The 25,428-nt window shown below is 38.9% G+C and overlaps 2 protein-coding genes across 2 annotated transcripts; one reads left to right on the top strand and one right to left on the bottom strand.

Annotated features, from left to right (window-relative positions):
* Positions 1-337: 337 nt before the first annotated feature.
* On the top strand, positions 338-13,697 carry slc9a3.1 (solute carrier family 9 member A3, tandem duplicate 1). The gene is made up of 17 exons (XM_026156869.1): positions 338-709; positions 806-854; positions 1,666-1,968; positions 2,810-2,970; positions 6,215-6,293; positions 6,804-6,981; positions 7,086-7,306; positions 7,493-7,695; positions 8,471-8,560; positions 8,645-8,715; positions 8,805-8,934; positions 9,021-9,157; positions 9,403-9,523; positions 10,261-10,434; positions 11,565-11,619; positions 11,712-11,777; positions 13,269-13,697. The coding sequence occupies exons 1-17, from the start codon at positions 476-478 to the stop codon at positions 13,565-13,567; spliced, it is 2,571 nt and encodes an 856-aa protein (XP_026012654.1). The 5' UTR covers positions 338-475; the 3' UTR covers positions 13,568-13,697.
* Positions 13,698-14,310: 613 nt separating this feature from the next.
* olah (oleoyl-ACP hydrolase) lies at positions 14,311-18,402 on the bottom strand. Its single transcript, XM_026156853.1, has 7 exons — positions 18,249-18,402; positions 18,036-18,166; positions 16,506-16,644; positions 16,296-16,395; positions 15,562-15,731; positions 15,383-15,465; positions 14,311-14,679 (listed from the first exon to the last, which is right to left on the bottom strand). The coding sequence occupies exons 1-7, from the start codon at positions 18,269-18,271 to the stop codon at positions 14,537-14,539; spliced, it is 789 nt and encodes a 262-aa protein (XP_026012638.1). The 5' UTR covers positions 18,272-18,402; the 3' UTR covers positions 14,311-14,536.
* Positions 18,403-25,428: the final 7,026 nt, after the last annotated feature.

Genomic DNA, 25,428 nt, shown 5'->3' with positions numbered 1-25,428 from the left:
GGTGCTATGTAATTTCAAGGGAGTCTTTAACTAAGACTGCGTAAGGTCGGTGTCAATCATTACTAAGGAGTGAAACTGGTGGAAATGTTCCTAAACTAAAGGTATTCATTCAACAACACTAACAATATCATGACAAACTGGAGTGGACGGGACCGGAAAGTACAAATGTAGCAATGACCGGAGAATGTTTCAGATGTCACTGAATAACCGAATGACATCCTTTGCTCCTTCTTAAACTCTTCAACCACACACTCATACATGACCTTACTCATAGAGGAGTAGTGAACTTATAAAAAGGCTGAGTCCAGTCCTGATACAGACTGTGTCAGGACTGAGGACACAAAGTCGCAGACAGAGTGTTGAATATTGTGAGGGTAGGAAGCCATTGGCAGAGGTGTTGTTTATTTATTTTTACCTCTTGAGGTAATACAGGCACGAGAAGGCTTCTTTTCTTCAGTCAGTTTATTTTTTTCAAATGCTACGCTGTGGATATGCACTCTTCTGGCTGTTGGAGTCAGTGTTGTTGATCTGCGTTGTGTCATCAGTGAAGGGTGAAGCTGTGGTAACACGTGAGGGGTCCCACCTGAAGCTGTCCGAATCCAGTCACTCGAATGAGTCTCAACATGGCCACAGCTCCAATATCACAGGAATACCCATCATTAGCTTTAAGTGGCACCACGTGGAGACCCCTTATTTAGTGGCTTTTTGGGTACTGGTGTCATTTTTGGGCAAACTGGGTATGTAATACATATTGTAGAATATAAATATGATAAAAAAAATTTATATGCTCTGTTTATTACACGAGATGATAAAAGAAAAGAAGAAGTATAGTTTGCCTCTTGCAAACAGAGAAGGTAATGTGGAGCAAGCTTTCACTTTTGGTAGCTGAAATCCTCTAAATGAATAGCTCAGGCTTATAAAATATAAATATACAGATAAAAACACAGAGGTGAAAAATTGTATACTTGATACAAGTTTCTGTAATTTAATCTTTAATTACATTTAACCTCTTAAAGCCTAAAATATGAAATGAATTCAAAATTGAGAATTTGTTGAGCCAATATAACAAATATATAACATTTTAATTTCCATAGATGACTTTTGATTTGTATCATATTTGCTACATCTGGCATTTAAAAAATGCTGAAGAATGTATCTTGAATAAAATTTCTTTAGGTTTTTCACTGATAAAGGAGAAGTCTCAAAAACTCATAAAAAAAACTGCACATATCAAACATGATACACCAGGATTTAAGAGGGTAAATATAAACATGCAGAACAGAAGTGTAACCCCGTGAGGTGGAAATTGGTTTACCGCTGTGGGACAGTAGGGTTTATTGTTAAATAAACTTTAATGGCACTTCCTCTGCCCATTAATCATGAGGCTATCTTTAGTTATGCAGTGGGGTTTCATTCATCCGCCACGCTGGTTAATCATGTGCTTTCGTGTTTTATTTTAGATGAGCACTACAGTTAATCATTTGCAAATGTTACAACCTCACAAGCGTTTTACATTTGTGGTTCAGTAAAGTGAACCAAAGGTTTGAATGTTTGCCAGCTCCAACCTGACTACAAGCAGATTAATGTAAAATCAAAGGTTATTACTATTGATTCATGGCTTTTATCTTTTTTTTTTTTTTTTTAAATCTTGTTTTCTCTTCTCAGTCATTGAGGCCAACCATCATGTCACCAGCGTTATACCTGAGAGCGCTCTGCTCATCTGTTTTGGCTTCATTTTGGGTGGCATGATTTGGGCTGCAGACAAGGTGCAAACCTTCAGGCTGACCCCGACAGTCTTCTTCTTCTACCTGCTGCCTCAAGTCATTCTGGATGCAGGCTACCACATGCCAAACAAGCTCTTCTTCACCAACCTGGGCGGAATCTTGGTCCATGCTGTCATTGGGACCTGCTGGAATGCTGCCAGCTTGGGGCTGTCGCTGTGGGGGTGCCAAATGGGAGGAGCCATGGGTAAGAGGGGCTTTGTAATTTCTTCGTGAATGCACCAGAGAGAGATCTAATATGATTCCTGTACATCACAAAAGGTTGATTCTGTTCATCTGGAAATTCAGTGGGAGAAACATTTTGACACTCATCCAAGTGACTTCTTCAGTCTCAGCTGACTACAGGTTTTCCTAACCCAAACAGTACATTTGCACAATAACTGAAACAATGTTATTTGATTCAGAGATGGTCTTTCCCTTTTCACATAAATGGCTTCCTTGACTCCGCGCTCAAACCAGCGCTCCTCCCTGTCCAGAATGTGTAAATCCTCATCATTGAAAGACTGTCCATTTGCCTATAGGTGGAAATAGACTTCCTTCTGTGTTGTGCCATCCGCTTCACAAGAGGTTGTTTGGTTTCCTCAGTGTCTAAATCATGGCAATCCTCCTGGCACTTAGCGCACTCTACATTACTCTGTTTGTGTCGGGGGATCCGATCATTGGGGTGGACCGTTTTTTGGCGCAGTGTGTTTTGGGGTTTAAAGCCACTGAGGTGTTGTGTTTAGAAAAAATGTGTCTGTGAATCAAGGAGGGGGCTGTGTCTCACAATGCTGTGATTGCCGCCATTCCCCAACTTTCTGTGAATGGTACTCATAGGCATTGATCAATGGTCTTTGATCAATGGTCATGACAATTTGGACATTAATGATCAAGGACTTGACCTCCCAGCCCATTGTTCATTCAGTTGGCTAGTTTCCATTATTATTCAAATGTACTGTTTATAAGATTGGGGATGTACAGATGTACAGAATCAACCTTTTGGGATTTACTTACCTGGATGATTGAGCATCAAGGCATTTCCTGTACAGGTGACCTGGACATTGGTCTGCTGCAGTACCTTCTTTTCGGCAGTCTGATGGCTGCTGTGGACCCCGTGGCCGTCATCGCTGTGTTTGAGCAGGTGCACGTTAACGACGTCCTCTTCATCATGGTGTTTGGAGAGTCGCTGCTCAACGACGGTGTAACAGTGGTTCGTATGCATCATTGCTGTCTTTAGCATTACTTAAGTAACATAACCTGTGAGTTTGGTGAGACATCTGTCATAGGCATGTCCACTTTGAAGACATGAAGTGTAAAGAAAGTAAACATTCCAGCACTTCAGTTTAAGTGGTTTTACTCTAGCTGATGTCTTGCCATCTTATCTGAGCTTCTCTGGTCAATATAGGTGTTTCTGAACAGTCTGGAGTTCATTTGATACGAATCATGAAGTTCCACCCCATTCACTGCTGAAACTTGAAAGTTTGCACACCTTTTAAAATTACAATGTTAGAAACCCGTGACTTTATCGTTAGAAGTGTGACCTTCTCAGAAGCATAAGTGCTATATCATATTGCTCCTTAAAGGAGAGGTGTACTATAAAACTGAATACATGTCTTAGAGAACTGAATTAAGCTTAAAATTGAAAGTAAAATAAAAATGAACTAATTAATTAAATGTGGACAGAATTTGTCAATCAGAGATAATTCATCTCATAAATCAAGACACAATGCTCTCCCTTATATAAGATGCCTTTATAGGTTAAAAGTATCATTATCAGTATTGGTATACTGGCAATGTATTTACTTTATTTCTGGCCCTTTATTGTATTGATATAATCTGTAATTGGAGTTCAACACCTGTGGCGTAAGTGAATCACTCAGGACTCACTCTCTCCCTCCCTCCTGTGCTGAATCATAGAGCGAACGAATCACTCAAGACTCACTAACCCCCTCCCTCCTGTGCTGAATCGTAGGTGTAAGCCACAGGTGTCGAACTCCAGGGCTCGAGGGCCGGTGTCCTGCAGGTTTTAGATGTGTCCTTGATCCAACACAGCTGATTTAAAAGGCTAAATGACCTCCTCAACATGTCTTGAAGTTCTCCAGAAGCCTGGTAATGAACTAATCATTTCATTCAGGTGTGTTGACCCACAGTGATATCTAAAACCTGCAGGACACCAGCCCTCGAGGCCTGGAGTTCGACACCCCTGGCGTAAGCGAATCACTCAGGACTCGCTCACCCCCTCCCTCCTGTGCTGAATCATAGAGCGAAAGAATCACTCACTCACCCCCTCCCTCCTGGCTCACAGCTTCTTCTTCTTCTTGGTTGGCAACCAATGTTAAGGCACATTACCGCCCCCTGGCTCACATTTCAGTGGACATTTAGATGAGAAAATATATATTTAACACATTTAAGGAAAATACTAATAAAATAAAAAAAATGTTTATTTAGCAATTTTGATAGGAAATTGCTTCATTTTAGAAATGTTTTTGCTCTTTTTTTTCTCTATAAAATAGTTGTTTTCTTTTAGAATCATTCATCTTAGCAGTAGGATTTACATGAAAAGAGAAACAAATTAAGTTTGAGTGAAAATGTACATTTTTTGCACTCTCTGGTCAACTGACTCAGTGAATCAAATGACTCAAAAAACCCGATTTACTTTGGTGAGTGAGTCATTAAAACTCGATTCAGTAAAAAGAATCAAATTTACCCATCACTAATGTAAGTCCCCTTCAATTAAATGGAATTTATTTTCATTTCATTTATATGAAATAGCCATGTGATTATCAGCAGTTACCACGCCTACCTAGCCACATCAGAGTCATTTTCCATCCTCCGTTATAGACCCACCTACAGACACGTGACTGGACAGACACCACATGCAGTAAATCTGGGCCCACGTGGGTTTTAGCCTTGCAAGGTCTGATTGGTTGAAGTAACGTGAACGTGGCATTGTTACTGTGATTATATTGGCTCAAACAATTAAAAAAAGATGCCAATCATGCAAATTGAACAAAAGAGACCAAAGTTACAGCTCCTCAGAGTTTAAAGGGCCAGAGACCAATTAAATGCTCCATGCACACGGCAGAAAAGGGCCATTACCATGTAGATGTGTCGTTAAATCTTCAAAAATATATATATATATATTAAAAAAAAGCATTTTTAGGCCTGTTAATAAAATCAATTATTTCTGCTCTTAAATACCTAAAAAATTCAACTGGCATGGTGTCCAATTGTGTGCCAAAATTAGACATTTTTGTACAACATGTGGATATTCATGTATTGACAGTGCTGTAATTTTTCACTGTTTCACTTTACAAACATAAATCCTTGCACAGATGATGTTTATATGTTGGTTACTGAATTTCTGTAATGAAATGTGAACTGAGGCATATTTTAAAAGGGTTATATGCTAAAAAAAAAAATTAGGTGAGGATAAATTCTATTGACTTTTTCTGTGTTCCAGTCTCAGTAACTTTGACACAGTAATATCTGCTTCAATATTTACACCTCTGATGAAATTTCACAAGTGTTAGCTTTATTTTGATACCAAGATTGTAAGGACAGAGTTTGTAATTGCAGAGAAATAATCAATTAATTTGGGCATTGCATTTTCGAGCAGGAAGCTCAGAAACCCCTTTGGGGCTTAAGAGGTTATATTTACCCACAAATACTTGAGCTATACTTAAGGTAAGCACACTACTTTTTACAGGAAACAAGAAAAATAATTATACTATAAGTAAATTTAAGTACTATGTAAGTAATTTTAAATAGTAGTTGGAAATTTTTAGTTTTGCATGACTTCATGTGCTTTAAAGGAACTAAGAAATAATTACACTGCAAGTGTTTTAAGTAGTGTATAAATTATTTTAATAGATCCTTATTAAGTGGTAATTCGTGGAAAAACAATGAAATATTTCCCAACATCAGGTCTTATTATGGAGGGACTTACCTTGCTTAACTTCCAGGTATTTCATAGGAAAGGAGACGTTCTGTTCTAATACACGTGTTGTGACTGTGACAGAAAAAAAAATTAAGTTAGATGTGGCTCCATCATTATAAGGTCACAAAGGCCTACACATTTGGTGGTATTCATTTATTTTTTGTAACTTGGTACGCTTGGTACTTATCACATCCACAGGGCTTCCATCAATGCACATTAACACAACGATGATTAAATAAAGTCGTAAAAAGGCAGTATCAATCTACTCTGTAAAACTGCCCATACCCCCAAAAGGACAGTGTAGCTACAATGTAATACTGTTTGTTTTTGCACAACAAAAACCTGTTACCCCCTTACTCTAGTGTGTAGTACTTGTAGGTAAATATAATTACTTTGCAATTTCAAATAAAATACGTCAAAATTCCATTTAATTACAGGGGAATTGCACCCTTTGTCATGGGTCCTTCTTTACTGCTAAATGACCAAACATTATTTTTTCTTCTTCATCTCTTAGGTGCTCTTCAATGTGTTTGATGCATTTGTGTCACTGGGAGGACCTAAAATTGATGCTGCAGAAATTATCAAAGGAATAGGTAAGATATGACATTTATTAAGCTGTTAATAGAGGATTTGCCTGTGTATGGGTTATAAGCACTTACAGTCACGTCTGGCTAAGCAGAAATTGTTTTTTTGTTTCTTTTTACAGCATTTTTTTGTTCAGTATTATGAGCTTCTTCATCAAAATGCATTGACCATTTCAAGCCACCACGATGCTTTTATTGGCATTGGCTGGGAACTGACCTCCCAGTTCCTTCAGTGGTGCTAGTTTCAGTTGTTATGCAAATGTACTGTTTATAAGATTGGGGAAACCTGCAGTCAGCTCAGACTGAAGAAGTCACTTGGATGAGTGATGAAACGTGTCTCCCACTGAAAACACTACATCCAGATGAAAAGAATCAACTTTTGGAGATGCCTTTATTTACTCTTTTTTTTTAGCAGAAGCCAGTTAGGACAGTAGGGAGTAGAGGCATGTAAACAGATGCAATAAAAAACATAACAAAGCCTAAAAGTAGATTTTTACACATTTCCCCCTTTCTCTACAGTTTCCTTTTTTGTGGTTGCATTTGGCGGTTCCCTTGTGGGCCTTGTTTTTGGCCTACTAATTTCACTTCTGACCAGATGCACAAAAAACATCCAGATCATCGAACCAGGCTTCATCTTTGTTTTGGGATATCTTTCCTACCTGACTGCCGAGATGCTTTCGCTGTCTGCTATCCTTTCGTGAGTGTTTTACAACTGAATTTGTTTTATTATTTCTGCATCTATTTTGCATATTTTGTGAACATATTTAGATGGAAGTCTACTTTTGTGTTTCCTTTCTGTAGGATTGTCTTCTGTGGAATGTGCTGTCAGAAGTACATCAACGCAAACATGGATGAGAATTCGGTCCAAACAGTCAGATACGCCATGAAGGCTTTTGCCAACGGATCAGAAACCATCATCTTTGTTTTCCTCGGCATCTCGGCCATCGATAAGGTTATCTGGGTTTGGAACACGGGCTTCATCCTACTCACGCTCCTCTTCGTCTTGGTGTACAGATTCATTGGTGAGATTTTGTCTTTTTGGGCTCAGTTTTGTGTCAAAGCATCACTGTGATGTAAAAAGTTTGTTTGTTATGCAAATACATTTAGATAGACTGAAACACTAAAATGCATTCAAAACTCATGAAGATTCATTTGGAGATATTTTGTGAGTCTTTATATAAGACTGTGTGTTTGTGTTCGTACTGCAGGTGTGTTTTTCCTCACCTGGATCCTCAACAGGTACAGGCTGGTGCCCTTGGAGTTTGTAGATCAGGTGATTATGAGCTACGGTGGCCTACGAGGAGCTGTTGCATATGGCCTGGCTGTGATGCTGGATGAGAATAAGATAAAAGAGAAAAACCTGATGGTCTGCACTACACTCATTGTGGTGTACTTCACTGTCATCTTGCAGGTGAATTTGTCACTTTTTCTTAATTAGTTAACTATCTTTTTCGAAGAAAAAAAAAGGCTTCTGGCAGTAGCTTAGCTGTTCCTGGGACTGCACTCCTTTGGACATTTGATGTTGTGTCTGGAATCTGCTGGAGTCACTCTTCAAAGTTTAGGGTCTCGGCTCCTAATGCTAATGTAGGTAAGTATAGTGATAATAAGACAGCTGAACCAAAGTCCAGCTTCTGGAGGCTCAATGAGCAATGAAAAGAGGAGCTTGCAGCTCACATGCAGCTCGGTTACCTGGACGTTGGCCTCCATGGCAAGATTCTCTGCACCTCTCTGAAATCTATTCCTTGGAATGGCCTGCAAGTAAGCCCACAGAATCAATATTGCTTTCACGCCCTTGTATTACAGGTATTACTTACAGGTCTAACTATAGTGCTCTCACATGAACCCACATCATGTCATTTCTCATTTCTGTGTTTACAGTAAAGCCTGTAAAACCTTATTGCTGTTTGTTTTTGTGTCTGCCCTTGGGTCCACTTCCTTGTACTGGCCTCTGGGCCCCTTCTGACATGAAAGTAAAGAAGTACCAATAAAAATCACCAATAAAAGCATTAGGAGCTGTCACTCCCAAACAAATTCCAGGCACAACATCAGAAGTCTCTCTCCAAAACAAAGTAGTCCTAGGAACAGCTAAGATACAGAGAACCCTGTCCTCTACCCGGTCTCTGTTAAAGCTCATGAACTTACCACCCCCCCTAACACTATTGCATTCCTGCTTGACATTGTTGCAGGGAATAACAATGAAACCTCTGGTCATGTGGCTTAAAGTAAAGAGAGCTGCAGTGACTGAGGTTTCGCTCCTAGAGAAATTAACAAACAAGGTAAATCTAAAACGAAAAACCTCTCGTTTCACCTACACAACCATTTTCTATCCAGTTATTGCTGAGTCCTTCTCCTTTCTTTAGATGTTTAATCACACTCTGGTTGCCATAGAAGACATATCAGGACAAATAGGACACAACTACATGAGGAGCAAGTATGTACAAGACTTGACACGTAATTTGAAAATATCTTCTCATTTTAAAATAAACTTTAAAATAAGAATTTCGTTTCCTTTTTGCAAAGGTGGAAGTATTTTGAGGAAAACTGGATGTCATGGATTTTGATGAAGCCGTCTGCAAGGAAGAAACAAGACCAAGTCTTTGATGTCTTCCATCAGCTGAACCTCAAGGATGCTATGGAATATGTGACTGAAGTGAGCATCATTTTGCTAAAGTACTCATTAAAGAAAACTGATAAAACTGCCACATGGAAAGAAAGCATGGTCTTCTTCTGTTCCAGGGTGAGCGGAGGGGCTCTCTGGAGTTTGTCCGTAATGAAAATTCCATTATTGACTTCAAGAAAAAGTCTGAAAGTGAATCCTTCGATATCAACAATGCAAATATGTCAAATGATCATGGTGCAATGTCCACTACAAGGTGAGCAATCTAGATTTTTATGACAATAGGAGAAGAGCAAAAAGCAGACTTAAAAGTCAGTATAGGATCATGTTGTGAAATCAAATGCACTGCAACTATTAGTTAGATTAGATTAACAAACATCTTCTATGCCTGAAGCTTCAATTTGCCACTGTGCTGTAAAATGGAAACCAGAGTTAATGTACTACTTTAATATTGTTATATTACTTTATACCGCTGACATGATTTGGTTTGCTTCTTAGTAGAGATCCCATTCCATCAGTGAGCCTGGAAATGCATGAGCAGATCATGAAGGCTGTGAGGGAAGCTGAGGCAATTAACGCTCACCACCTTCTGGATCAGCATCTCTACAAGAGCAGAAAACAGGTAATGAGCACATTGAGTCATTACATCAAGGGCTTACTAAAGCACCTTAGTGCCGCGCTTCTATATAATTAGTACAATTTAACTTGTTATCAAAAGAAGAATATTTCCAGGCATCAGTGAGAACTATGCTTCAGCATACCAAGACATTTTGACCAATTTTAAGCTCTTAACTTTGTGGGAACAGTTTGAGGATGGCCCCTTCCAACATGACCGTGCACCAGTGCATGAAGTAAAGTTTATAAAGACATAGATGAGCAAGTTCAGTGTCGAAGAACTGGCCTGCACAGAGTCCTGATCTCAAAATACCAGAACATCTTTGGGACGAATTAGACCGGAGACTGCAAGTCAGGACATCCTGTCCAACATCAGTGTCTGAGTTCACTAATAAATTCCCATAAACACACCTAAACCCACGGAAAGCCTTCCCAGAAGAGTTGAAGCTGTTATAGCTGCAAAGGGTGAGCTGAGATCATATTAAACCCAAAGGATTAAGAATAGGATGTCACTCAAGTTCACATGTGTGAAGGCAGACAACCAAATACTTTTGGCCATATAGTGTAGTATATAAAGGAAGCACTGTGGTAGATGCATTCCAAAGTGGCTTGCAGATGTGCAGGAACTGTGAGCATGAGCTCAACAGATCTTCTAGTCTATTAACACAGACCTGAACCTAAGCCTAAGCTGTTTTTGATTTTGTGAAGGAGTATTAAGCTGTCTTCTCGTCCTCTTGTTTACAGCATCGGCACAGATTCAGTCGCAGCCATTTCGATATCAACAGAGATGAAAAAGAAGTCCAGGAGATCTTCCAGAGAACCATGAGGAATCGAATGAAGTCGTTCACGTCTGCAAAAATGGGCGTCAAACCACCAAAGACGATTGTCAAGCACACACAAAAAGAACAGCAGCAGAAGGTCATAACTTCATTTCTATATTTATTTTCTTCCTGAAGTAAAATACCACTTTTCAAAACTTTTTAAAAATGTTTTATACTATCTTTATCTCATCTTTAGACATAATCAACATTTTCAGTATTTAGATTTTTTTTTATCATGTCTGTGGCTACAATGTAGCTTTCCATCACCAGTGTGTGAATGTGTGTGTGAATGGGTGGATGACTGGTTGTGTAAAGTGCTTTGGGGTCCTTAGGGACTAGTAAAGTTCTATACAAATAAAGGCCATTTGCCATTTTCCCAAAAAATCAATAGAACTGATTTTTAAGTTGGATACTGATACCAATATTTGATGGTGGTTAACAAATTTAATAGACCACCAACCGGTGCAAGATTTATAGCACAGCTGCCCTAAATTAACAGTATTAGCAATTACAGAAATCATTTTTATTTTTCTGTAGTTGATAATCCACCAGTATGCTTACACATTTGGTTGAAAGTCATATTTTTAATTCTGAAACATAATTATTCTTATTATCCACGAATTCTCAAATGTTTTACAAAAAGAAGAAAAAATAATAAAGAGCATTATGGTTTTTGGCGAAGATGCCAAATTACAGTTATTGGCATTCCTGAAGATAAATTTGTTTAAGTGGTTGAATTTTATGCTTCATTAATATCTCATTTCTCAGAAAGATCCAGTGTTTCGACTCAAATTTGGGCATCACATAATTTTTTCTTTCAGACACATGAAACATGAACAAATCTCTCAAACAGTTTTTATGTGCATTTATTTAATTGGTTGTTTACGCTCTACATAACTCTGCTTGGACCAGCTGGTTGTTGTGTTTGTGAGGGTCCAAGCAAGTGTATCGCTAACAGTGAAGTTACAGAGTTCCCTCTGGTGGACAAACTATCACGTTTCTTGTTACTTTATTCACTTTCATTTGTCAGCTGCTATAAATGCCGATACCAATCAGCCATCAAATAGCTAATATATTCCTATAATATTGGCCTACTCATAAAATTGTTGGGCTTTACTAATCTTTTATTCGAAAATTGAAGAACAACATGAGAACAAATGAATATGACTTAGAATTTCACTTTTTGAACCACAGCTAATAATCTAATGACTCGTCTTCCTGTTACAGATGCCTAATGGAAAGTCAATGGACAAGGCTAAAACCAGCTATTCTGGTGATGAGGGTTTGTATGATTGTTGGGTGTTTTTTTTCTTCAGATTTAAAATAGGTAAGCACTTAGAGAGCCAATGAAAATCTTGTCACGTTCATTTTTAGGCTCAGAGGGAGACAGCGCTTCTGGCTATGACCAATCATACATGAGAGCCACGTACAGAGCAGGAGGTAAAACAAGTCTGTAAATCCTGTATCTAAGAGCAAACATATATTTTTCAAGAGTGACCAAGAGAGTAGCTGGTCACTATAACTGGTCACTATAGTAACTATAAACACAAATATTACAGAACCATACTTTAAATGCAATTAAGGTCAAAATAGATACAATATGAAACAAACCCCCTTCAGTGCAAAATTTACTTAAGTACCATTTTAAAAATTTAATCTTTAAAATAAAATTCTCAGTTTTCAGTCTTTCTGTTTGTGTGCTGCACCTTTCTGTGCAGCACACAGCAGGAAATAGTCATCCTCAGGCTCGCACTACTGGAAATACCGTATGTGGTTTATGTAAGGGTGAGCTGCAGGGTAAAAGTACCCGACTGTCATACATCATATGGACTTTGTACTAGTGGACTGGCAGGTTAAAGCCTGGCTAATGTTCGATTCATTTCTTTTGAACGTTTTCCTTCTAACCTGTTGGGAACAGTTTATGGCTGCAGTGCATGTGTGAAGACAGCTCATTATCGTAGAATTGCCTAATTCTGCTCCGACTCCACAAACATCTGTAAAAAATTTCCAGAGAACTGAAGCTGTGTTGAATTTAATTTATGTACACAGACGAGAAGCATCAAGCACACAGTGTCAAATCTCATAAATCCATATAGCTCGTAAAAGTACACATTTTACTGTTTTGTGAAAAAGATTATCTTATGTTGAATTTGATGTTAGCAGTAATCGTAAAAAGTTAAGACGGTTGGAAATTAGGTGGTACTAAAAAGAATTAGCTGGAAGAACATTTTTCTAGTTTAACTGGTAACAGAACAGTAACATGACTATGTCTAAAAAGATTATCTTTGAGAGGCAGAGTTTATCAGAACGAAACATGGGTAGAAGTTCATCAATCTGCAAAATGTTGTATACAGATCAAGGAACAATTTTAGAAAAATGTTCCTCAAAATAAAACGGCAAAGACTTTGATTATTTCATCACAAGACTCAGAAAATCTGGAGAAATCTCTGTGCAAAAAAACATGGCCAAAGATCCTCAACAGATTCCTGTGATGTTTGGATTAAAAACTGCATTAAAAACTGTCATGACACCGTTTAGGAAATCACAGCACGGGCTCAGAAACACCTCCACATGTTGTCCGTGAACAAAGTTAACCACGACATGCAGAAACGCAGCTCACTTGAAATGAACTGGATGGGACACATGGACACTGCACTGTTATTAGCACTCACTTCAAAAGATTGCATCTCTAATGGTATGGGGGTATATTAATGCCTATGGAAGAAAAGTGGAAGCTAGACTGTTGGAAACATTACTCTCTCCAAACTTCAGACATGTTCCTACGACCATTGAAATTGCCTTATTTTTTTCTTTTTGTCATTTTAAACCTGATACGTTCTATTATAAATTATTGTTTGCAAATCGTTGAGAACAACAGAAGCCATAATATAGAAACCTGAGGTCCTAATTCAGTTTCTTTTGTTCATCCAGCTGGGATTGAGAACCCAGCCTTCATGCCGGACCTGGACCCCATGGATTTGTTGCAGATTCCGCCTTGGCTTGGGGAGAGTGAGCTCGACAGCAGCATGGTGGCTCTGTCACATCGAGCCCAGGTGGATTTGCCAAGGACCCCAAGCAACCTGCGCCGCCTGGCCCCTCTTCGTATCAGCACTCGCTCCACTGCCTCCTTCACACTGGAGAACATTCCTGACACACAGCAGATGGACAGCGATCAATTGCAGCCGCCCCCTCCTCCTCCTCGTCCTCCCAGAGACGATGGCTACGTGTAGCTGGATCCCCAACCCAAACACTCAACTCTGCCTCACTTGAATCTGGCTGCCAAAGAAACAAAACTAAACTCAGAACGTTTAACTGTGTACTCTAAGAATATTGACTAGGAAATATATTCTTTTCCATTTATGTGATAACCTTAACTCCTGTGTTTCTACACAAAACACTGACAGTTTCATGACCTGCATGTTCTTTAGACTGCTCCTGTTTTTGTTTTAGGTTCACGCTTCCCTGGGCAAAAGAAAACTGCACTTAGAGCAAAGCATGTTATTCACAGGGCACATAGAACACCGTTAAATATTGTCCTGTGGCTCAATATTAACATGCAATTGCAAATCATTACTTAAGGTTGTTTTCCCTTAAATGTGATGCAACAAACAGAAGCAAAAAAAACAAAACAAAAAAAAATCCCAAATATATATTTTTGTTTAGGTCTCAATAATAAAAAATAGGATTTAAAATAATAATGACTGAAAATTGATTCTGAGTCAATAATATATAGACATGCTTGTGTTTTTCCTCAGAATTGCAACTGAGGTTAAATAATAAACTTGAATAATAAAACAGTTGTAGAAATGTCACATATATGATGAGGCAATATATTTATTTGTGAATCTAGTGCATCTTGAATATATTGTACTAGACTAATCATTTAAATATGGATTTAAAAAGAGAAATTGTATTTGTTTTGTTTCTGTGGAGTCAGTCAAAAAAAAAAAATCCAAATTAAAACAGAAAAAGATGCATCCAGAGATATTTAATCAACTCTTTCTAAATCACAAACTCTAGATAATTAAAATAAGTCATTAACAGGAATAGGATATTTATTTTAGGTCTCAAAACTTTTAGCTTAGTTACTGAATTCACTGTACTCGTGGGACTGGGGTGGTCAAAACATAACAAGCTACACTGGTGACACAATTAAATATCACCATAAATTAGTAGAAAAATGACAAAAGTCGTTTTGTTTATAAATAATCCATTTCTGAGGTTTCCAAATGTTTTGTGACGTAATCCAAAATTATTTTTTCGTTTCCAGAGTCCTTCAGGTAGAAATGAGATCCGTGGAACATCTTTATGGTGAAATCTCCTGATGTGATGTCTTTCCAAGCTGTTAATAAAACACACACACACACACACACACACATTAATTTCACTTGATCACCTGTAAATCTTTCACGTACTCAGTCACACATTCTTGCTGCCTCTGGTTCAGATCCCGTGCTCTCTAATAAGAAACAGTTAGCATTAGTTAACACTGCCCAGCAAAAGATTTACTCAGCCCGAAGGCCGCAGACATCCCTGGACCAGGTGAAGCCATAAACCAGGTAGATCATCATTTACTAACCAAAGCTAACTCCACCTGACATTTTTTTAAAGGTGGTTTTCACCACATAAGAAACATCCTGACAAACGTCATCCACTCACTGTGAAACGGGGCTTTCGGTGTGTACATTTTAATTTGATTCTTAACTTGTGTCTAATTATGTAATTATTAATGTATGCTTTTAAATTTATTTACTACTCTGCTTGAGCGCTTTGTGCTACAAGGCTCATTCACCCACTCATACATACAAGAGGCTGTTTCTATGGCTGGGTGCTTTCGATCTAACTTTCACACTCCGATGAACAAACTGCAAGATACTGAAGTCAGAGTTTAGTAGAAGGAGACGGATTGTTAGGGTTACGTAAACACTGCTCTGCTGAGGGCAAAACAAAGAAGGGAGAAGCACAAAGTAGCAATTGTCATTTAAGTCAATGTAATAACCATAAGAGTAACGTACAGCCCATTCTTGGCCTGTTAGAGCACTGACCTTGTAAATCATGAGGAATGTCATCCTTCCCGTCAAAACACGTGACCGGGCAGGAGAAAAGCGGGCTGCTCGCCTTGTTACATCTGCAGAGAGGTCAGCAACTCCCATCACTGACAACATCTACGCTTGGTTTTAGAAATGTTAAGAGCAGATTAAGTAACAGACAGCTGTCCGCCCACCTGTAGTTCTCCACTACGTGCAGGTCAGCCTTCAGGGCGGGAAGGAAGAGCTTGAGGACTTCAGGGTTCGCCAGGAGCTCAGGAGGAGTTCCTCCAATCGAAATTAACCACTTAAGAAAATCTTCATCAGACAAGTCGCTTCTCTTTGGGGTTTTAATGCGAGTCTCTGACTTAAAGACAAAGAACAACACAGTACAGTGTCGTGTCATATCAACAACACCCAGCTCTTTTCTTACGTTAAAGAGGCCAAATTACAAACGTTTAGCTTTTCCAAATGTTATCACTGATGTTTGTTGAATATGAACATCAGGATTCATAGATCAGGGTTTTCATGGCAGTTATGTGTGTACAGATTAAGTCTAATTAATTTAAATCGATTTTAAAATACGTGATTAGCTTATAGTGAATATAATTTCAATGAAAGAATTTTAATCTCTTTGGTGATCCGAGTTTTGGGTAAAAATTATGTGGCAGAAGCACAGAAATGTAGATTAAAGCATGAAGTGGTGACATAACAGCACAGAGAGGATTTTCACGTGTGTCACTGCATCACTTATTACTAGATTTGAAGTCCACAGCCCCAAAAAACAGGGTTATGTTTGTCTTTTTTTGCTTCGTGGAACTAATAAATATCACAAGCAATGAAAGAAAAAAATACTTAAAAAGCGTATTCCAAGCAAAAAAAAGACTTAAGTAATAAGAAGTTTTCCAGGTCATCCAGTAGTTTTACTTACATAAGGTGCAGAAGCACCAGACAGAAAGATGTGAACTGGCTCCACGTTGTGAATTTTCTTCAGCGCGTCTGCAACAGCGAAGCTTGTGAAGGCACCGAAACTGAAACAGATTAGAATTTTTTCTTTATGTTGCAGGGATTAAAACCATGCAGTGTTCTGTTTATGACGACAGCCTTGTTTTTATTCAGGGATCATTTTTTCTCGCCATACCTGTGGCCAAACAGAGCGAATGGCTTCTCCTTTAGCAGCGGCAACAACACACTAATCACTTCATCCACGATCTGCTGCATGTTTTCGAAGAATGGCTCTTTAGCTCGACTCTCTCTGCCGGGAAGTTTGACAGCCAACACTACAAAAAAAAAAGGAAGAAAGAAAGAAAGAAAAACAGTGTAAAGACACGAGGTGATGTTTCTTCTGAGTATTTGTCTTCCTTTGATTCAGAGTAAATGAGTGAGTAACCATAAATAATTCAAAGCATAAAAGTCCTCTGAGGCATGTGTAGAAAACTAATTCTGATGATTGATTGTTTTTAAATGCCAGGTCTGTTTTTAAGTGACGGACTAGAGTGCTGGCAATTCTGTTCATAACTGGCACGAGGTTGCAGACACAAGCCGTGGAAAACAGCTTTCTCTGAAGGGTGGCTGGCTTGTCCCTTACAGACAGGGTCAGGAGTTCAGTCATTCGGGACTCAGAGGAGAACTACTACTCCTCTACTACACTACCACTGGAGCTTATCCCAGCTGTCATAGGGCATGAGGCGCAGTACACGCCAGAGTTGGTCGCCACTCTTTCACAGGACGAACACACACACACACACACACACACACACACACACACACACACACACACACACACACACACACACACACACACACACACACACACACATTCACATCTATGTGCAATTTAGAATCACCAATTAACCGAACCCCAATAACTGCAAGTGATTTAACTGTGGGAAGATGCTGGAGTAACTGGATAGAAGCCGCAATGTGCTAGAGCGCATGCTAACAGAAAGGTCCCGGCCAGAGTTGCGAATTCGAACCCAGGACCTTCTTGGTGTGAGGGAACAGCGCTAATTCCACCACCTGTAGACACGAGACAAAGACACGAACGCAGAGGCAGCAAGAATAAAAGCAAACTACAGGAGAGAGACAGAGTTCAGGAAAAACTAATGATCAAATGCAAATAGGTGTGTAAACATGCAAAGACTGAGAAGACACACTAATCATGGGAAGCCCTCCAGCAGACTAAATGTATTGCAGCATGATTGGGGGACAGTTCAGGGTCACCTGATCCAGCTCTGGCTTATAAACTTTAATTAAAAAGAAAGTTTTAAGGCTGATCTTAAACAGCAAAGTCCTCTGCTGAGATATTAAGGTACTATGAAGTCTTTAAGATACGATGGGGCCTGATTATTGATTATTTTGTATGTGAGGAGAAGGATTTTAAAAACTATACATTTAAAAGTTAAAAGGTAATCTTGATATATAATTATGGCAAAACTTTTTTTCTAAGGTGTTTTTTCCCCCTCAACTCTTTTGCAGATAACAAAATTTAGTCAAGAGCCAAGAATTTATTCTGTGCTCCAAAAATCTTTAGTCCAGCTGTCCTTTAGTCATAAACACAGACGAGAAGACTAGTTATACCAGACCACCACATTTCTTTTCCACTTGCTTCCTGGAGCTTTCGTTACAACGTGCAAGCACGTACACGTGAAATGCTTTCTGGGCACCTCACCTTCAACAGAGCTGCTGAGGACATTTCCCCAGCGAGCGTAGTGTATGGACCCTCCACCTGCCCAGGGGAAGCAGATCAGTCTGGCCACAGCATCTGGTCTTTTCTTGAAACAGTTTACCACCTTGTCCATGCTGATTAAGGAGAACAAGAACATTATGACCAGAGATTTATTTGCACTTGTGTTAAAACAAGAGGTTATTTTAAAAAATCTACCTATTACTTGCTGTCTGCTCCATTAACTTCTTCTAGGAAAATCCTGGGAAGAGTTCAGTGTAACATTTCCTTATTGGCTTCTTCTTCATGATGAATTCACTGGCGCCTAGCACACGGCGAACTGGTGCAATACCGCCACCAACCGGTGCTCAGTGGGAAAAATCAAACATGCGATCTCGTGGAGAATAACAGTTGATTAATTTCTGCAGTGAATCTTTGCAGATAAGGTAGCCGGAAATGCACAGACAGGAAACGACAGCGTCGACACAGAAAATTTAAATCGCCTGTAACAATTCCAGGGAGGTGCAGGTAAAGGCACAGGTTACAGGAAGCAGCTGAATGTACCTGATGAATCCCACCAAGCAACTTTCACTTTCTGAGTTCTTTTGAAGTGTATCAGTAATAGCCAGGTTGACTTTCATTTTCCCCTAGGCGTTGGGCCAGCTGCTTTCTCTGATCTTCATATTTCAGTATAAATAAATCGTGTTACCTCTTTTCCACAATAGCTATAATATATGGGATGCCAGGACTGCCAAAATGAATTAATTAAATACACCAATTAAATAATTAATTAAATGTGTCATTAATTAAATAAAATGGAACGTAATTAAATACATATTTATGGCATATTTAATTAATTATTTATTGCCATATTAATTATTGATACATTTCATTAATTATTTAATGGTGTATTTAATTAATTCATTTTGGCAGTCCTGAACCCTAGGGCCAGGACTGCCAAAATGAAATAAATAAATGAGGAAGTAAAACTGAACTTGAATCTTAATGTCTTAATGTGCTTCTTCTTTAGCCACTCCTCTGTTTTCTTGGTGGTACGTTTTGGCCTCGTCCATTGGCCCCTCAGTCCGGTGATGTCATCCTTTATACTTAGCAGAAAAACAGCCCTGGGGCTCGAACCGGCAACCTTCCAATTGCAAGGCGAACTCCCAACTCTTGAGCCAGGATCGCCCCAAATCATAATATTTCCCCTATACTTAACTGTGGGGATGATATTCTGCAGCTCGTAGTCTGCATTTCTCTTCATCCCAACGCTGCAGGTCGAGCTGATGCCAAAGAGTTTGATTTTGGTTTCATCTTACCACCGCTCTTTCTTCCAAACCTTCTCTGAATCATCTCTGAAGTTCACTGGCAAACTTAAGATGGGCCTGGACTCGTGTCCTCTTGAGCAGGAGGACCTTGCCGCTGCTGCAAGATTTCAATCAATGATGTAGTGTGTTACCAGTAGTGTTCTAGGTGACTGTGGTCCCAACTGCAACCAAGAGTTGCCACCATCTCACCAAGCTTCTTGTTGATGGTCTTGTAACCCATTCCAGCCTTGTACAGTTCTTTGGTCTTGCCCATATTGGTGGAGAGGCTGGAATCGAAGAGAGGTGTGTTTCAGGAACATAACGAGTTGAGTGCAGGAATATCTGTAGCTGATTGTACTCTGCGTGCCACATGGGTACACAGCCAATCTGTGGGAGCTGGAATTCTGGCTGGATTTTATGGGATCAAATTTTATTTCACTCAATGAGGTGCAAATCAACTTAGAACTTTTATGTAATGTGTTTGTTTTCTGAATTTTTGGTTGACATTCTGTCTCCTTCCTATAAAATGAGTCTCATTTTTATGAAACTACCATAAAAATTCGATTCTTTTCTTTAAAAGTGAGCAAACTTACAAATTCAACAGGGATCGAATAATCATTTCACTATTATAAATTCTGTTTCTATCATTCCAGAGCTCTTTAATTCTCTTTTTCTGGGAAGGTTCAAGTATGAAGAAATCTGTCTGTGGCCTTGTAAATATGCCCAGTAGTTATGTTATTTTTCTAATTTCTGCTTATAATACTGCTGTCCCTGTTGTTTTAATTGAACATGTACAAGTCTTAGAGCCTAGTGTTTGTTAGAATTTAACTAATGCATAACCATTCACTGCAGACTCATAATCCAGTACTTATCTGAATAATTGCTCTGGCCTTTTCACAAAAACTTTCTTCCTCTCTTCATTATTGCAAAATGTGAAAAGTCACTCTCACTATCCTTAAACAAATTGTTTATCATAAAGGGCTCACTTGTTTCCTATTCTTACTTGTATTTGCCTTCATAATAGAATTTCCTCTATCTACCTGTGCATTCAGTCTGTATTTCCCAGGTTTATGATTGAGGCAGATGTAAAATTATATGAATGGTTTCTGGGGACATCTACAGTACGGAGTAAGCAACTTGCATGAGGTGTGTCACTGTGTCTTTGACTTGCTTTGACTGTTACAATACCTGAGCAAACAGGTCAAGCCACAGAAAATTACGACAGCTAAAATGCAAATAGAATACGTCTTACTTACAAACCTGACGTACATACTTTAGAAAAAAGTTTCACAGATGTGACGTTACTGCCTTCAGATGGTATTTCCTGATGGAGTAAATCAAATTAAAATATTCCTTTTGTCTTAATCAAAGCCTCTAAACCAACTGAGAACGTCTTGGGAGTCTACATAAGGCGTCACCATTCTTATATTGATCTGAATTGTTGTTAAGGCGCTGTTCAGAGTTACAACAGTTAGATTTTCCTGAAAGTAGCATTTGGTTATATGTGGCTGAAAGTAAATCTTTGAAGCCTACCATTTTGCCACAGCCACAGCTGAAATGTTTCTTGATACTTTGGAGTTAATATATCTTATGTGTGCTCTCCAGTTAAGTCCCTCATCTATCATTTATTACTACAGTAAGAACTTTTAAGAATTTCTATGGACTCGTTCAATATCAACACTGTTTATTTTGTGCTTTAGTTATCTCATCCAATAAATGTTGCAGATCATGACCAGAGCTGTGTTTGTAGAGAAAATGTTTTTCATCAGCAAACTGTGTAATTTTAACCCTTTGGACATAAATATTCTAAGGAATTCGCCATACACACCTTTGTCATGTTTCTGATATATTTGGCACCAGTTCTGTTTCATTAAATTGTTTTAAAAGGCATTTGATTCCTCTGTTCTTACTCGTCTGTTTTTTTCCCTGTCCAAATTATTAATCTTGTATTCCTGTCATAGAGTATAAAAACTGGAAGATGGTCTCTGATATCATTACTCAGAAGTCTACTTACTGTCTTATGTTCAATGTAATTTGAAAAAAATGTCTATGAGAGTGACACAATGTAATGCGTCTCTGTTAGGTCTGGTAATTTTAGGGAATAGGTTCATACAGTCATTGTGTTAATGTTATTTAATGTTTATTTGGGTTAAGCAAATCAATAGTAAAATCTCCACAAATGAAATTTTGTTTGTGACCTATTTCTGTAAATGTTTCCTCCATCCAGTCTTTAAAGGCCTCAATACCAATACCTGAAACTCTGTATGTACAACTAAAAAAAAATTTCTACTTTTGTCTTTATAGATTTCAACTGTTGTAAATTCCAAGACAATATTAATCACCATTATCATAAGTGACTTATGTATGTATGTATGTATATATATGTATATATTGTACTATTCTTAGTTAGTGTATTGTCTGTCTTGTCTTAATGTTGGTTTAAAAAAAATTTTAATGGAGCACTGTAACAAAAAATAATTTCCCCCAGGGATCAATAAAGTATTCTGATTCTGATTCTGATTCACTACCTACGGGGCGATCGTGGCGCAAGAGTTGGGAGTTCGCCTTGTAATCGGAAGGTTGCCGGTTTGAGCCCCGGCTTGGACAGTCTCGGTCGTTGTGTCCTTGGGCATGACACTTCACCCGTTGCCTACTGGTGGTGGTCAGAGGGCCCGGTGGCGCCAGTGTCCGGCAGCCTCGCCTCTGTCAGTGCGCCCCAGGGTGGCTGTGGCTACAATGTAGCTTGCCATCACCAGTGTGTGAATGGGTGGATGACAGGTTGTGTAAAGCGCTTTGGGGTCCTTAGGGACTAGAAAAGCGCTATACAAATACAGGCCATTTAAATTTCAAATATTTGTCTGGTTTAGATATTCCACCTCCATCTTTGTTTTGCCAAAATATGTACCTGAATCATAACCTTGCTGTTCAAAGTCCATATTATATGTCCATTATCTAATAGTATCCATATTAATCCAAGTTTCAGATATGGCAATGACATTGAATGGATATGAAAACTGGTTTAGATATTCCTTTGTGTGATTAAAATTTGCACATAGACTTCCACAGTTAAAGTGGATGACTGATAATTTATTAATCCACTCGCTGTGCTGTTCATTTGTATAGTAGCAGCAATACTTATTGATAGATCACCGCACCAGCTTCTTCTCTTCTATTTCATATTCCAAGTCCTGTGTATTGTGATTCATATAGCAAAATGTTTTTTTTAGTTCCAGTTGATCATATTCTGCAATTTAGTGAATGATGCAGTATTAAAAGTTATCCAAATACCAAACATCAACCATGATCAAAGCCACAGCCCGCTCTGCACCCGACAGACAAGAGGAGATTAGCAGGCTGGTGAGTGTCCTGTAGGCCAAAAGTAATGCAGCATGGGAGATTTAGTTTTTTGGTATCTTTGAATAAATAGACTTTTGTCCCCTTCTTAGGTGCGGAGTGCAAACTATGTTTGTCCAGGAGTTTCAGTTCCGTGTGCGAGATGAGATGGCTCAGGTGACGGGTCGCGTCCTGCCAGCCCCCATGCTGCAGTATGGTGGCAGGATTTATTAATCCACTCGCTGTGCTGTTCATTTGTATAGTAGCAGCAATACTTATTGATAGATCACCGAACCCTTTATGGTACCTTCCCCTTTAAATCACGCTTCATGTGTTTGTGTCCTTCTGCGTGTCTCTGTGTGTGTTTGAGACAACAGGATTTCCTCCACTTAGCTACAGAAAAAGTGCTTAAGGTATCAGTGCTTAGCAGTATATATAAACTTTATCTTCACAGTATTATTATTTATGAATAAGAGGGTCTCTTTAAATAGGTTTAAAACACATTTTTCTATCAGGAGAATGTAGATTGGAAAATGCTGTCATTATGGGAAAATAAAGAAACAAAACTAACATCAAAAAATATAACACCAATTTGTGGTCAGTTTGGGCAGTGGTTGATCCCTCTGGTGTCTCTGCTGGAATTTTTTACTGTAAGGTCCAATCTTCTGTACTGCTTATCTTGCAGAAGACAAAGAGAAGAACCCCGTATCTCTTCTTCACCTAAGATTTATACTGGATCACGTCAGAAGGCCCAAAGGCCAGTACGAAGGGTGGACCCAAAAGCAGACTCAATAGGCAAACATTTTCACAAGAACATGAGACTTTATTAAACTCAGGAATCTTAATCATGAAAGTGTGGCAGGAAATGAAAATCTCAGGAAAACAACAGGGAGCTCTGGGGTGTGGGTACCCAGGTGAGTGTCAAGGCATGAAGTGAAGTCAGTAAACCATGATGTCTGCACTTTTCTCTCTTTTGCAGTGATCTGGAAGTAAGCTGCGAGGAGGAGAGCAGGCAGGTGAATATTGAGCAGTTGCGTGATGGCAGGATAGACTGGCGTCAGTAAAACCAGAAGAACGACGAAGTTTGAAGGCAGAGGTAACTGGAGACACAAGGACATGAGAGGTTAACACAAGGAACAGCTAAGTGAGAACCAAACATGAAGGCAGATTTACCACCATGGGTTAGTAGATTATCTGGCAGAGTGCAGAAGTCTGAGTTGGTCTTAAATCCCAATCCACTGATTACCTCTGATGGTTTCCAGTTGCGGTTACAGATGCAGGAAGCAGAACTAGAGATATAATGGAAAAATACGTGAAAACACTAGACTCTCAACCCGGACTGTGACAGATCGCCCTTCCTCACCCCTCTAATGTGACATTCAATCATGTTATTGACATCTAATCCCCTGATGTCGACCACCACCTTATCATTGTCTCACTGACTTCTCCAAATACATGATTTAAAACATTTAAATTTAGAATCACTTCATTACATTTTCATTTCTGTTATTAGCAGAAAATTCCATTACAAATCAGCATTCGCAATATTCATGAATATACTTCACTTCATCTTTGACATTTTTATGTAATTTTCCTTCAATTAACTCTATCATGACCTTATTCCTACATAACATCCATTTTAGTCTGGATACTTATACCTTTTACCCCCTCAGATGCAGAGATGGGCAGTAATGCGTTACAAGTAACCATTACTGTAATCCGATTACTTTTTCCAACTAACGAGTAAAGTAAGGGATTACGATTGCAAAAAAGGTAATTAGATTACCGTTACTTTCCCGTAGGAACGCTGCGTTACTGCGTTACTAAAACCGTGATTTTTTTGTGAGAGTGTCTCATGACAATGACGTAAGTGAGTGCGATGTTGGTGGCAACAGCTGTGTGCAGATCAACAATGGATAATATATTGAGTGCAGAGAAAGTACGAGCGTGCAGCGTTTAAAGCGTGGAAGTACTGACCTTACTTTGAGTTTGATTCCGTAAAAAGTGACAAAAACATTAGCGTCCGCTGTTCACTGCGTAGGAAGAAAACTTCTTTTTACAGCGAAAAACTTCCAAGCAAGCACCAAGTACGCTATGACGTAATGGGAAATTCACAGAAAAACTCGTGGATTCTTCCACTGACCGCTGCGGCACACCTGCACCAGGGCAAACCTCGGCCTACCCCACTCCTGCTTTACAGGTGAAAATAGAGCCAAAGGACCGCTAGTCTTTGATTTTATTTATTTTCTGCCTTGTTTTACTTGCATCTATTTGAAAGACTGAGTGTAAACACAAAAACCTATTGTGGTGGAAGTAAAACACGATGGGACCACAGATCCATGTTTTGAGCCATCTTTATTTAACATTTGCATCACACCACCACAACCCCACACCAACCCCTGAGTCCCCGTGTTTTAACACGGCGGGCGTGATTGCGGATGCCGTGGAGGTGCGTCCGCACGGCACCGCAGACCACGCCCCACCACACCTATTTTATTTTATTTTATTTTATGTGCAAGAATGTGCAGAAAATAGGTTTAAATTTTAAACAAATTTCTTCCAGTCAGAGAATATAATTTAATGTTTGCTTGATGCATAAAGTTAAAAGATTAAAACTAGCGTTAAGAAATAAATATATATTCTTAATGCTTATTTGCTGATTAGATTGTTTTATGAGAGGCCCAGACTTGACTAGGTCACAGGCTGACAGGAAACTGCATGTTTTTGCAGAATATGAGGACCAGAATCTTGTTTCTAAA

This window comes from Astatotilapia calliptera, chromosome 22 (assembly GCF_900246225.1).
Source record: "Astatotilapia calliptera chromosome 22, fAstCal1.2, whole genome shotgun sequence".
NCBI classification, from domain to species: Eukaryota; Metazoa; Chordata; class Actinopteri; order Cichliformes; family Cichlidae; genus Astatotilapia; species Astatotilapia calliptera.
Note: the sequence above shows the minus strand (reverse complement) of the source record. Positions and strands in the feature narration are given on the sequence as shown.

Excerpts from the sequence above, each read along its gene's own strand:
- slc9a3.1 (XM_026156869.1), top strand. The coding sequence starts at position 476 with ATGCTACGCTGTGGATATGCACTCTTCTGGCTGTTGGAGTCAGTGTTG. Across the intron at positions 7,696-8,470 it reads ACTTCACTGTCATCTTGCAG|GGAATAACAATGAAACCTCT; the intron begins GTGAATTTGTCA and ends ACATTGTTGCAG. Across the intron at positions 11,620-11,711 it reads CAGCTATTCTGGTGATGAGG|GCTCAGAGGGAGACAGCGCT; the intron begins GTTTGTATGATT and ends GTTCATTTTTAG.
- olah (XM_026156853.1), bottom strand. The coding sequence starts at position 18,271 with ATGGAGCAGACAGCAAGTAATAG. Across the intron at positions 18,167-18,248 it reads GAGCAGACAGCAAGTAATAG|CATGGACAAGGTGGTAAACT; the intron begins GTAGATTTTTTA and ends CTCCTTAATCAG. Across the intron at positions 14,680-15,382 it reads CATTCCTCATGATTTACAAG|CTTGGAAAGACATCACATCA; the intron begins GTCAGTGCTCTA and ends TTTTATTAACAG.